Source organism: Lissotriton vulgaris, chromosome 3_1 (genome assembly GCF_964263255.1).
Source record: "Lissotriton vulgaris chromosome 3_1, aLisVul1.2, whole genome shotgun sequence".
NCBI lineage: Eukaryota > Metazoa > Chordata > Amphibia > Caudata > Salamandridae > Lissotriton > Lissotriton vulgaris.
Window position 1 is genome coordinate 513,464,703 of NC_141689.1, and position 14,301 is coordinate 513,479,003.

General features: G+C 41.5%; 1 protein-coding gene across 1 annotated transcript in view; it reads right to left on the reverse strand.

Annotated features, from left to right (window-relative positions):
* Positions 1–12,812, reverse strand: part of SV2C (synaptic vesicle glycoprotein 2C) — a 532,655-nt gene extending 519,843 nt beyond the window's left edge. Inside the window, exon 1 of the mRNA XM_086962974.1 lies at positions 12,135–12,812. Coding sequence (XP_086819100.1) covers positions 12,135–12,711 — 577 coding nt within the window. The 5' untranslated portion in view covers positions 12,712–12,812. The remainder of the gene's footprint in view (positions 1–12,134) is intronic.
* Positions 12,813–14,301: the final 1,489 nt, after the last annotated feature.

A 14,301-nucleotide genomic window follows, 5' to 3' on the forward strand; every position in this document is an offset into this window, starting at 1 on the left:
CCACAATTAAAGTTGAAAATGACCAAAAACCTTATAAAATGCTTCTATTTGATGTGTGATTTACTTCATTATGCATCAACTTCATTACAAGTTTTATTTTACTAAATAAGAAACACTAACTATAAAATATGTTTGAGATTTCCTTTCTCCTTAGGTTGCATTTTTCCTTAGCCCTTTGCAAATGACTTTGATACATTTCCTCAAATGTTGCATTATTTTTTCTTGTTTATGCAACATTCTTTAAGTGACAAAAGACTTTCTTACAGCCCATTTTGTGATTAATGGTGAGAACTCGACCTTTGGACTATATCCCTGGAGAGCAGCAACGTTAATAAGCTCTTTGTCAACTAACCTGTGAGGACGGAATGGAGAGTTATTTCTTATGATGAGCCTGGGAGAATATGCTGGAGAATCAATTTGTACCTGAAGAAAGGGAGAATTATTACATGACGATCAGACCATTGTGGACCAACCATTGATGTCATAGTGACAAATATGAACTATAAAAAGTGCCATTCTTAGGAGGAGGCAGGAAAAGTCAAGTTCAAGATTTATTAGGCTCTGGCTACCCTCTTTCACTTTACTTGCCTCCTGTTTGTCTGCTGGCCTTACCTTTAGGCCCCTAACCTTTTTGCCCTTGCTGATGAACTTGCCTGTTGGACATTTTGGAGCAGTTTGGTGAGAAACCAGACTTGAGCATTCCTGATTTTTGACTCAGTCCCCTTGCCTATTCCCATGGACTTTTCCCCTAATGGACTTTTACTTGATCCCTTTGCCCATCCTAAGAGAACCTTTGTGAGCCAACCTTCAGCCTTTGTTAGTGTTAGAAATTATTAATTCAAAACCATCCTCTTTATGGATTCTTTAATTTAGGGATAGATTTACTCGACTGGGTGTGTGGTTATATGCTTTAAGCTGTTAGATTAATGACTGAGCTTCTTAAAATGTTACTTGTGTGTTTTGAATTTAGATGTTTAACCAAATTGTCAAAATTTGTCTACATCATTTATTGTGTTTTGATGTTCTTTCCACAGAAACTGTGCCTACAATTATCTGATTGATTTTTAAATGTCTAATAGAGAGAATCATAGATGATTCTCAGAACATCAGGTTCAGTTGCCCTTGTTCTGTGTAGCCAAGGCAGAGCTCTTGGTTGCATGATTCTTGTCAGGCGGGTAAGTCTTCCAATTAGTCATTCTCATTGGGTGGCTGAGAGTGGGATATCCTGATTTCTCACCCCTCACTATGATAGAGAAATGTCCATTGGAGGACCATCACCTCTGTGGTGGTAGCTAGGGGTTCTAAAATATGGTGTGACACGACAGCGCCAACTAACCATAAATGCGGCACTCCTTCGCGGCATGGCATTTCCCCCCCATGTCCATGAGCAGGAATGGAAGAACTTCCTGTCTGCTCAGTTGAACGCAAATCCAACCAATCCTGAAGCTGTCCTCATGCTGTTTTCAGCATGAGCAAAAAAAACAATTGATGGACAGAATGCAGAACAATGCCATACATTCACCCCAGTACAGAGATATGGGTCCAAATCCATTATTTTGTTGCTCCCCATGCCATTTGAATTTGAACCGAGCCATATGCAAATCAGTCAAGACCTTGCACCCAATGGGAACATACCAGCCTGAACTACCAAGCCAAGTCCTCACTGGACTGGAAACAAGCATCCTAGGACCGGTTTTGGGGTTTCACCCCTCATCAGCCAGGATAGCTTGACTCCAGTGGCATGGAGAGCATGGGATCCACGTCTGGGCATACCCGTCCCAATCGGGGTGACAAATGCAAAAACAACAATTGATGGACAGAATGCAAAACAATGTCATACATTCACCCCAGTACAGAGATTTGGTCCTAAACCCATTGATGTTTCCTCCCCTTGCCATTCCAATTTGAACCCAGCCATATACAAATCAGTCTTGTCCCTATGCCCAATGGGAACATTCCAGCCCGAACTGCCAGGCCAGGTCCTCCCTGTACTGGAAACAAGCATCCTAGGACCGGTTTCGGGTTTCGCACTCATGAGTCAGAATAGCTTGACTCCAGTGGCATGGAGCGCATGGGACCCTCGTCTGGGCATACCCGTCCCACTCGGGGTGACAGATGCAAAAACAACAATTGATGGACAGAATGCAGAAAAACGTCATACATTCACCCAAGTACAGAGATCTGGGACTAAATCTATCGCTTTTGTGCTCCCCATGCCATTCCAATTTGTACCCAGCCATATGCAAATCAGTCTTGACCCTGCACCCAATGGGAACAGTCCCGTCGAAACTGCCAGTGGCATGGAGAGCATGGGGCAGCTCCAGGATTAGTGGGAGCAGGCTAACCCAGCACTCATTTTGAGGCTGAGACCCTGTGCCAGCAATCCCCAGCTGTTTCACAGCCTGGGTATTGCTGGGTCTACAGTGCGCATGCCGGGCTGGCTGTAGGTAGCCAGCCAGCCAAGCCAACATGCGCACTGAAAGGGGCAGCAGTAATCCTGCAATAGCAGGATGCAGCCCCTCCCCACATAAAATGGCATTATGATACCACTTTATTTATGTGTGTTTGTCTGCTGCACTCGCAGCAGGATGGGCAACGCTCCTCTGCTCTTGTGGAACAGCCGCCCCTGTGAGGTGAAGTATAGAATGTGAGTACAAATCCTACCCGTATAGGCCCAGAAGGAGTGTTAAGGTTAAAATTCGATGTTTATTGTTTCCGCTGCAACACCAGCATCTAAAGAGCATCTTGAGCCTGCTGGCTGCATAAGCTCGCTGCATAGTAAAAGAGAAATATACACGTAGCATATGTTAGTCATGCACAGTATTTCTGTAAAGAGTTGTATGTCTGAAGAGTAATCCTTCATTCGTTATAGCTGAGTGTATTTGAGTTTCTTTAAAAGATGCCTGCATTTTGTCACTGAACAAAAGCGTGCTCAAATGATTCAGTTATACAGAAAGCAAACACTGAAATAATTAAATTGCATGAGCTTTATGCATTAGCCACGACAAAGGAGCTGCGGCGTGTTTGAATAGCACACAATAACACATTCTGACTTCACAGGCGGGAATGAAACAATGATAGCACTGATGTAGAACGTTTGTCTACAGAGCCCTGTCTCATTTACACCAACATCTACAGGTGATTTTCGTTTAGATAACCCCAAGCAGCGTGGGCGTTTTATTGGCTAGCCCTGTTTCTTTCTAAGCTGTTTTTACACTGCTCTGTGAACGCAGGGGCAAAGCACACGAACCCCCTTCCTATTTTCTCTTTCAAATATTGAACCTTCCACTCCTTCACATGTACAAATGACAAATACATTCTTATGATTCGCTTTCTTTTGTTTAAGCATAATTTGAAAGGAATTCCAAGAGGTGGTTTCTTAATATTGCACGCACATGTTTTCTTTAAAGACATTTAATGGATGCTACCTGTCAAACTGCATTCTAAAGTTCCGCACAATTCACGCAGAGATTGGCAGGTTTGAAAATGGAAGATTTCTGCTAGAAATGCCAATTGGGCTGTAATTATAGTGGCAGGGTTTCACCATTATTGTACGGCATCTTTTTTCCCCGTAGAACTAAGCAATCACTTGTAAACATGTTTATGGACTTCACAATGGTTTGCCTAATCAAGAGCTGAGGCATTACTCAAGGGGTGTCTGATTGCTGGAAGCATCTATTCTGATTGTAAATTTTCTTGGAAAAACACCAAAGTCATGGCAGCATGGATTTCGGAATGTCATTTTTCTGAGGCATAGTTTATTCCTAAATAAACAGAGAGCATTGCTAATCCTGACAGGTGGCAGGTGATGCACCTTTGTTAGAGACCTTCAAAGACTAATGTCTTTGTTAAAATAAAAGAATTAAAAATAATGTTTTTATCTATTTCATTGCAATTCTAATTCATATCTCATGTTTAAATTTCGGAGGCTTTTTCAGTGATAGGTGGTGTTGGTACCAGTCAGCAAATGCATTTAAGTCAATTGTGCACCTGTTCGAAGTGACCCTCTTTTGCAAGACATTCCCCCAGACTTTTGCCTTCACTGCCCAACTTTTTGCTGCACCCGTTTTTGTTGGCATTAAGATGCTTCACATTTTAATCCTTCTACACACTAGTAAATTGCTTGTGGTCTTTCTTTCCAAATATAATCAAATTGGTACACACCCAATGGGCACATTTGATTTAGTCCCCAGTAAATGGTGCTACATGTTCCCAGGGCCTGTAAGTTAAATGCTACAAGTGGGCTGCAGGACTCATTGTGCCATCCATTAAATTAGCCCTGTAGAATATGCTTCAGGCATGCCACAGGAGCCTGTAGAGCAGTTTCAAACTGCCATTTTGACAAGGCCTGTGTGAAATTGTAATTATCCCGGAGTAACTTGAGTAATTTTGGCAATTACATGTTCCTGTTTGAATCGAAATTGTATGATTACACCAGTTTGCATAATTATGTCTAATTTGGCACAACAATCCAACTACAGAAGCACAGGAACAACAAAAGTAGCGAGCACGAGTGCCTGCTGCTGATCGAGTTCTGTTGCATTCAGAGATATTTCCTTAGTGCAAAATGTATCCTCAGGTAAATTTTGGTTGCAAGGGTGCATTTTCCATTAAGAAAATAGCGCTTAATAGTGGGTTATCCTCAGCAAATATTTCTGCCTGATCTTGTGTAATTTAGCTGTTTTTCCGCCTAATCACGCTGCAGCAAATTACACGAATTATGCCCACCGCTATTTTTGATGCAGCAAAATAACATTTTTCCAGGCCGAAACCTTCCTTTAAAAAATTTATTAGTCACCTCTAAGGCAAACCTGAAGCAATAGCGGCTCGTGAATGGAGTGCCGTGGGGCGGTGGGGCGGGGCAGTGGAGGGGCAGGGTGAAGGTTGTAAACTCCGACTCACGGCCGACTAGAGTAATGTAAATAAATAAATAAAAGAAGCAAATTTCATTGCGCGCGCTGAAACGCATTTGGTATTTCAGTGCGCGCAATCACATTCGCTTTATTTATTTATTTATTTACATTACTCCGGTCGGCCATGAGCCGGAGTTTACTACCCCCCACCCTGCTACTCCCACACCTGTGCTACCCTCCACACGGCACTCCCTCCACGAGCCGCTACTGCCTCAAAGGCTCATAAGTAATTATTAAGTGGTACATGTGTACTTACGTTTTACATGTCCTGCGATTGTAAAACCACCCAGAGTCTTTTTCACTCCAGGAAGGCTAGCTCTCCCATAGACTAACACTGGCTTACATTATTACACTTAATAAGTGATAACTTTAGTTTGCAAGCAGATAAATAATTCTTCCACTCGGTTGAATTTTAATTTAAAATCATCTTTAATTGTAAAGTCAGATTTAAAATCACTATTTTAAAAATCCCACTTTTAGAAAGTTGGCATTTTCCTGCAGCAACCAAATGTGGTCTTTGCCAAGTGTCCAGGGAAACATTACTGTTAACGGCTCTCCTGTGGTGTGATGTGTATGCCTTCCAGATAGGAGACAAAAGGGCCTTGGGCGTGGGAAGGGGTGATCCTCTCCTGAGCTGGATGGCGTTGGGGGTTGTACACAGCCTCTCCTGAACTTCAAATGGTAGCCTGAGGGCTGTGCTCATCCCCTTTCCTACTTCTAAAGATGCCTACCCAGTCACTGGCAAGTGCAGAGCACACCTGGGCCTGCCTGAGTTTTGTCCACCTAGACAGACTGGAGCCAAACCCAGGGAAAAGGGAAGAACGGGCCACAACCAACTTATGGTTAGACAAAGGGAGTTTCCTCCATACGCAGGTTGGTACTGGGTATACAAGTGCCACCCTGACATGGAATGTGCTTATTATGTTTTTTGGGGATCCCATACTCACCAATAATAACCCAATTTCTTACAGTGCCACTGTTCTAAAGCAAGGCAATCTGGATGTATTCATTATATAGAGGTGTTCGAAATTGCATTACTGTTTCCAAGAATAATTTTCACAAAAATGATACTCATGATGTGACTTACACTTGTGTGTTGCCTGCATTAAAATGATGTAAGAGGTACCTGTTCTATTTGTTACCTGGTCATTTGTATGAAAACTATGCTTGAGGTATGTCCTTTTTGTACCAAAGCCAAGGAAGCTACCTGCTTAATGTAATGGTCAGTCATCAACAAGACAATTGCACTAGAGGTATGTCCTTGTCTTCACACAGACACTACATGGTCTGTTGCATTAGGATTCCCTCCACCATGACACTCGCTCTGATGCCGTTTTTCAATTCATTTGTTGCCTCACCTTGTAACTAGTAAGCTGTACAATTCTTTAACTGTCTACTGTTATCTTATCATGCTACATCCTAACATTCCCCTTCCACATCATACGTCATTCCTAATTCAATAGGTAGACTTCCAATTAAAAACATATGCTTGCTGTACGCTCTTACTCCTTTTATAAAATTGAAGATCTCTGTCACATCTTTATCTCCCCTCCTTGCATTGTGTGTATATTTTATGTCTTGAGCCTCTGGGTGACAGTGCTTCTGCTTTAAATCACTAAAGTATACAAAAAAGTGATAGATGAGATGTTTGATCTATTCTCAGCCTCCAGTCCATCATTATTTTGCACAAGCTGCCACCTTAGTTTGGCCCCAACCATATGCAAATCAGTCTTAACCCTGTTCTAATGGAAACAGTGCAGTCCGAACTGCCAGGACCAGCATCCCTGAATGGGAATACAAGCAAGCCAGGACCGGTTTCCCCTAGTTAGGGCTCATTGGCCAGGTCTATATTGGTTCCAATTACACAGTGTGCACAGGACCCACATCTCAGCACACTAGTCCCACGTAGGGCAACACACTAAAGTATACAAAAAGGTGATGGGTAGAATAGTTGAATTAATCTCAGCCACTGGCAATCACTCAGGTTGCATCCAAGTCCATTGTTATTTTGCAAACCATTCCACCTCTGTTTGGACACAGCCATGTAAAAATCAGTCTTGACACTACTCCAGTGGAAACAGGCCAGCCAGAACTGCCAAGTCAGGTACTACGTGAACCACAACAAGCCTCAATAAATGAGAACATAAGCAATCCAGAACTGGTTTCGCACTAGTTAGAGCTCATCAGCCCGGTATATCTTGGTTCCAGTGACACAGGGTGCACTTGACCCACATCTCAGCATACTTGTCCCACTTAGGGTGACACACTAAAGTGTACAAAAAAGTGATGGATGGAATGCTTGAATTAATCTCAGCAACTGGTCATCATTCGGGCAGCAACCCAGTCCATCATTATTTTGCACATTATGCCAACTCAGTTTGAACACAGCCATAAGCAAATCACTCTAAAAAATGCTCTAAGGGGAACAGCTCAGCCCTGAACCACAACAAGCCTCCGTGAATAGGAACACAAGCAGTCCAGGACCGGTTTCACACTAGTTATGGCTCATCAGCTAGGTGTCTAGGAGATCTTAGGTTTTGAAATATGAATGCCTGTAGAGAAGATAGGAATATTTTGCAAATATTTCTGTACAAACTTATGTGGAGAAACTGAAAGAAGGCCAGGGCTATTGACTTGATCTTTCCATACTGTGCACTGAAATGGATTACTATTTCTTCATTTTCATCTCTTCCAAAAGTCCAATACTGTGAAGTTGCACCTGGCTAGAACAGCAGAAACTCAATCCATTTTCTGGTTGTTGAATAATATTTTCCGAAGTATTATTTCTAATGATATAGACATCCAAGGTTCCTTCCAGAGAATTTTGGCTCAGTAGAGTAATTCGAGACTATTACTTATAACACGTGCTGGTACTTGGGAGCACAAACTCCTTACGCTTTCTTTTAGTGTGATTATTAGGTGAACTTGTTCATTAAAATAGATCTGTGTTTGCTGTCCAGATGATAGTTTAAAAGAGCAACTTCTTTTTTAAGAAGAATAAACATCCTGAAGTGTTCTGGCAGATGGCAAAGTGGCTTTCATCCTATCCCACGACCTTGTAAAGGTTACAATTTGATATAATGGCTGTTTTTCACATGCATTGTATATTGCGTCTGAGTGGGAGTAGTGCTTTTGAATAGCAATTAAAACGCCTTGGAAAGTAAGTCACGATATCAACAGCAGCCTTTAAACACTTGCTAGCATTCTAATGAGCATTTAGTCAAATACAAAGAAGCCTAGGTTCAGAGACAGGCAAACATGCTCTCAGCCTCTAAGCTTTCATTGCAAAAGGTGGACGAGCCCATCCATTGCCTGTGATCTCATACCTCCTCTGTCATTTGAAAAATATCCCCCTCCCCTTACCAAATGTATCCAGCTTTTTAGTCCAGTTTATATACAATGAAGTAAAATCTAGAAAGAGATCTGCGATTAAGTGATTTTACCCGCTTAGATTGCCACTGAAATTTTAACGATTTGGATTATTGTAGTCTGTTACATTTTAGTACGCCAATGAATAAAATGATAGTCCACAAGGATGCTTCTAAAAATGTACAGCATTGCCCCTCTTTCAATGCTGCCTCTGAAGCCAATGCATGGATGTGGGGAATAGAGTGACATCAGCCAAAGTTAAACACTTTACCAATGCTATCAACAAACCTGCCAACAGAAGCAGAACACTTCAAAATAATAACCCCTTACTTGAACCTCCTGTCCCACACTTCACAGACAAGTACAATTCCATCCACCACTTCTTCAAGGAAGAAATACAGAAACTACAAAGCACATTGACAACACCATACCTGTTTCTCCACAGACACCAACTGCACCCGGCTGCATCTCATAATGGTCGTCCATCATACTCCTGTCTCTCAAAGGCTTTGCTGTCGACATCCTCAATTCCTTGAAAACCACCACTTCTGAAGATAAAATCTTACCATCTCACTTCATCAAAGTCCTCCCTGGAGAAGGCCTTTCACCCCTACTCATCATTGCCAGAACCTCCTTCAGTCATCATCTTCCCTGAAACCCTCAAGGCAGGTTATGTGTTCTCACTCCTGAGGAAACCTACACAAGACCCTGACACTCTTACCAGCTACTGGCCCAGACCACATCTACCTGTAATCATCAAAATCATTGAAAAAGTTGTATAGTCAAGGCCACATCAACACCAACCATCGCCTGTACTATTATCAATCTGCTTCAGATCACGCTGCAGCATGTAGACTAGCTACATTGCAAATCATAGATGATGCCCTCTTGGCCACAGATAAAGATGACCTATTCTTCCTGATATTACTGAACCTCTCAGCTGAGTTCAAAAGTGTTGATCACCAAACTCTCCTCTACACTCTAAAGTCTCAAATGGGATTCATGGGAAATGTCTTCAGTACATTTCCTCATGCCTATCCACCTGACACCAATTTGTTCACATGGCACCTATAGGTCCCTGACGATTGTGATCACTTGAAGAGTTCCTCAAGGGTTCCATCTTGTCCCCTGTCCTCTTAAACTTCTACATGAAGCCCTACTCACAGATAACAACATCAAAGTTCACAACCTCGCTGATGACGCACACTATATTTGAAGGTTGCCTGTACTGCAGACAGCTTACACTTCAAACACTGTTTGAACCTCATCCAGACCTGGATGACCAGCACCTACCAGAAGCGTAGCCCACCACAGCAGCATGCCAGAAGTTCACCAACAACAACATGTAACAAGTACTCAAGTCTCACTCAATGATATGAAGCAGAAGGGCTTCAAAACTTGTGTTTAAGCCAACAGCAAAAATAGAACACTAAGCCGTCTCCATCCATGCACCCAGTATCGAGAACAGAGATCCAGGTATACTCAGGACTGTACTTGCCCTCCTCTAATTTAGAAAAGAGCAGAAGGCACCCCTCTTAAAAGAACACAACATCATGAAGCAGTAATAGTCCACTATCTCTTTTAGAAATCAGCCTACTCTCCAAATACATCTTCACTTTTCAGCCTGATTTGTGATATATAAAACCAGCACATAAATACATACATAGCACTACTACTCACAATGCAGTATTCTGTTTTTTTGTAAGAGTGTTTCCCGTACTGTGTGCCACTACAAAGTGCGTGATGAGATATGATGAAATGTGAGAATGAATGGCTTGGCTGAATGAGTGGCTCAACTGTTAGGTTATTGAGGCAATTGGTGGATTATGTTGTCGTTATAAGGCAGTTTATTACTGCGATAACTATTGATCTGTCTTGTTAGCCAATCAACATTTTCCTGTATACCAGATAATGTCTTGGAATACTTTATTGAAGACCTCTGACACGAATGCTCTGCCATAAATATTGTGGTTTTCTATCCTGGGTATGCCTTTGCTTGAGTAACATGTGCCAAGAAATTATCAAAATAATGAACAAGTATGATTCAAACGATGCACGTTTGGTTTATATTATTGTGTTCTGCGGTGTGATAATCAAGTGTATGTGAAAATATTTGCAATGTTTCTTCCCATTAGTTTTTTATTGATTTCTAAGAGTTTCTGGAATGTTAACAACTACATGTCTTTCTTTTGTTGATATTCAAAAAAATCAGCAGTATCCAGAGAAGACTGAAATAGGTCAGCCAGGCGGGCGGTCAGACTTGATGAATATTTGACTACAGAAATCCCCCCTTCCGGGATACATTATAGTTACTCTATTTATGTAGCTAGTGTTTTAACCAGTTGATGGGTGCGTAAGTACGGTTATACCACTGCATGCACAGCACACCTTAGCATATGTGCTGAAAGAAAAAACTCATGTGGCTTCTTTTTTGCCACATCACAATTCACGTTTGATGGTCCAGACGAAAGCCTCATTATTGTTTATGAAGCTGAAACATGTTGACCAGTATTTAGGGGATAACGAAGATCATCCTCACTATATCCCTGCACTGTTTTTAACTGTGTCCTGGGACTATGTGAATAAAACTTTTTCAGCAGGGGATCCCAGAGTTATTTTTTTATCTCACCACTCAGAGCACACATCACATTCAAAAAACAAAAAACGGCTTCGCTGTAACTCAGGCATCGAAGCACAGCTGGGTTGCATTCAGCCGCCCATCTGGGAACCCAATCATGCCACCAGCTAGGTTGGTGAGTGAGTACTGGAGTACAAGAAACCTTTTGGGTTTCTTGTACTCCAGTGCACCGTACTGAGCCGTCCTGACAGGAGGATTCATTCATGGGTCTGTCCACTTTGTTCTAAAACTACTGTTAATCAAGGGGAAAAGACGTACCCCATTGTCCTTCCTCGCTCTCTCTTTGTTACTCCCCCCTATTCAAAAGAATACCATCTGGTTGAACAAAAATATTTGAAAGGGCATCAGGCCCCTTTCTGTCAGCTGTTTTCACTAAGAGTTCTTAACAACAGTAAGATTAGGTTATAAAAGTTGAGCACAGAAAGTGAAGGGCAGAGAGAAGTATTCAGGCCAATCGACATTGGGTCAGGCCCGACAGAATGATATCACTGGTTCCTATTAAAGGGCACTCGGACAGGAGGCACTTGTACATATTTATATATTGATCTTGGAAAGCACATGTTTAAATTGCTAGCCATTTAAGGGTGGATTATAATTATACTGTATTAAAGCCTACAGATAGGTCATGGAATCTCACACATTACCTGCCCAGAAAAAGATTTTGGTGTTGGGTACCGCCTCTCCCCCGGTGTACATATAGAACCAGTCAAAACATTAATGAATATCCACCTAATTGTAATAAAAGTCAAACGGTTTCCATATGTAATACATTCTCAGCAGATTATACTGTCTTTGCCCATATTTGTTTGTACTTAAAATGGCTTCAAAGCATCATACTGATCAATATTATTTGATATGATTGAGAAACGATTTGATTTGTTGTCTTGCATCACATTTTGATGTCCACAGCATGCTCCTTCCAAACAGAAAAACAGTATCCAGTCAAAATCACATTTTAAGGGATCGTTAAAACTTTACTGACTCTTAAAATGGAATTTGTATTTTGCGCAAAAGATTATTGCGCAAGTAAACTCTGATTTGAAGTGTCTGAGGCCATTAAAGTAGGTTAAGCATCTAGCCCTTTGTTCTTCTGGTTATAGCACCATAACTTACTCAAAGTAAAATTCCATGCAAATTTCCAACCATGTACATGAATGTTTATGTAAGTTAAGAAATGGCAGAAAAGCAGAAAATGAAAAATAAATTGCACTTACCAAGCCACCCTGATCCTGAGTTTGGTATGCACATGTCAGTTTCTGCGCTGGGTAAAACAAACCCAACCACAAACACCTCCACTCCATCAGCCATCAATGCCATTCCGAGGACAAAGAAGAGGGCCCACTGAAAGCGCCCATGCCCGCATTCCTGAATGATTAGCTCAAACTGCTGAGCCAGCTCTTCTTCATCAGCTTTTCTCTCAGTTTCCAGAACACTGCGGTCCTTATACTCGTCAGAGATCGGCTGCCCCAAGGCTACCAGACCATCCTTCGTTTGGCCATGATTTGGTATTCCTTGATATTCACCTTCATAAACCTCGTCGTCTTCATCGTGCCCTTCTGTGGCATCACTAGATCCTTCATCGTCATTGGCTTCTCCATTATAAGTTCCGTCTCGGACGTAATAATCATCATCTTCCTCGTCTTGAAATTGGGCATAAGATCTTTGTGTGTAACCATCTTGAGCTTTGTCCATTACCTTATTAGCCTTTTTGGCTGTTTGCCTTTTCACTTCCCTTGCAATATCTTTTGCCCCTTTCACTAAAGAAGTCCTGTCTTGATATGAATCTTCCATCTTGTCTGGATGGCTGACTGATGTCAACTAATTCAAATGCTGCTGAGACCTGGGCCACTGTTTATGTTCTGATGAATTACAGTTAGGTGAAGCAAATTTGAAATTTAAAGTGACACCTGCAAAGAAAAACAGAAAATAATGTATTTAAGTATATAGTCTTTATATTCTGAAAACTCATATTATACAACCTTTCCAAACTTTTGTTTAGTTCAAGACGCTAAATGTTACTGGTAATATTCTGCAGTTATCTACTGGAGGACCTTCCCATTCAAAGAGTGCAATTATTCCAAATATTCCTTCAGTTAGGCAAGACCAGGGTGGAACACGAATATAGATGCCTCTGTGTGAGTACATAGGAAAATGCATTGCTTCAGTGTCAAGAATGAACATTAAAGGACTTTAATAGAGGCCTTACATTACACTCTGCAAAATGATAGCACTGGATGCAAAGCGTTACATTTAGTGACATGTCCATGGCAACGGAAATTTCTGTGTAATACAGCAGATATACAATGCAAAATTTAACAAATGTTAAGCATACATGATGCTACTTATTTAAATTTGAAAGTAAACTTAAATTTGATTGTGCCTTAAAAATAATGTCTATTACTAATTCTGAGTTATTGGGCACACCTTTGTAATCAGACACCGGCTCCCTTTGGTGTCATTTGCCCAACAAGCAAATTCTGAGACATGACATTGAACTGGAAGAACGGTTGAAAAGTCTCTTGAATCCATAAGAAAAGGCAAACCAGAAATTAGGGCAATGTGAAGGAAGATGCAGGAGTTAGGATACAGGGGAAAAGGGAATAGAAAAGTCTGAGATCGGATGTTGTGGTTCTAGTCAAGAGAAATGTGTGTGCATGATGTTTGAACCTGCCTTGCCCAAAAAACAAAATTGTCTTTGTTGGAGTTGTTGGATTTCACCAAGTTGGCTGGGGTAAAGTCAACGAAGACCAACACTATGAAACAAGCAAATAACCAAAACCTGCAAAAATTGTGTACATCATATTTGAAGCATAACACAGATCAGACCCTATTACTTAGAGGGCGAGAAAACATGGTTGGTTGGCCAGCTGATATGCTATGCGATGCTAAGGATTTGTAAAGGGCATGGCTACCCTGCGAGCTTCTCAGAGCTAAGGAACAAGGTCCTTCACACAAAGAATCAAGCACGCTGCTCATTCAAAACGATACATTTTAAGCAGTTTCACAAAATAATATTTCTTCCTCAATCATCCTCAAGGGTAAAGGCAGCAAATGCCATAGCTTTGGTGCCAAGTAGGCAGAAGCACGCCCTCCGCTCCTAGATTTCTTTCTTTTTGTCACAGTAAGGAGTCTCTGATCCGTGGAACGTAATGATCTTTTAAGGCTGTAAGGATTAACAGCCACTGCATTACAGGGAAGATCTAATTATAAATCCCTCGGTGGGCTAGACAGAGAGATTTAAATGTGATTCTCTTGCGGACTGGCAACCAGTGTAAACCAGCCAAAGATCACGATACAGGATGGTGCTTGGGACTCTTCAGGAGAATGCAGGCTGCTGCCTTTTGAACAATTTAAAGGCGCTCGATCACATACAGCGGGCTT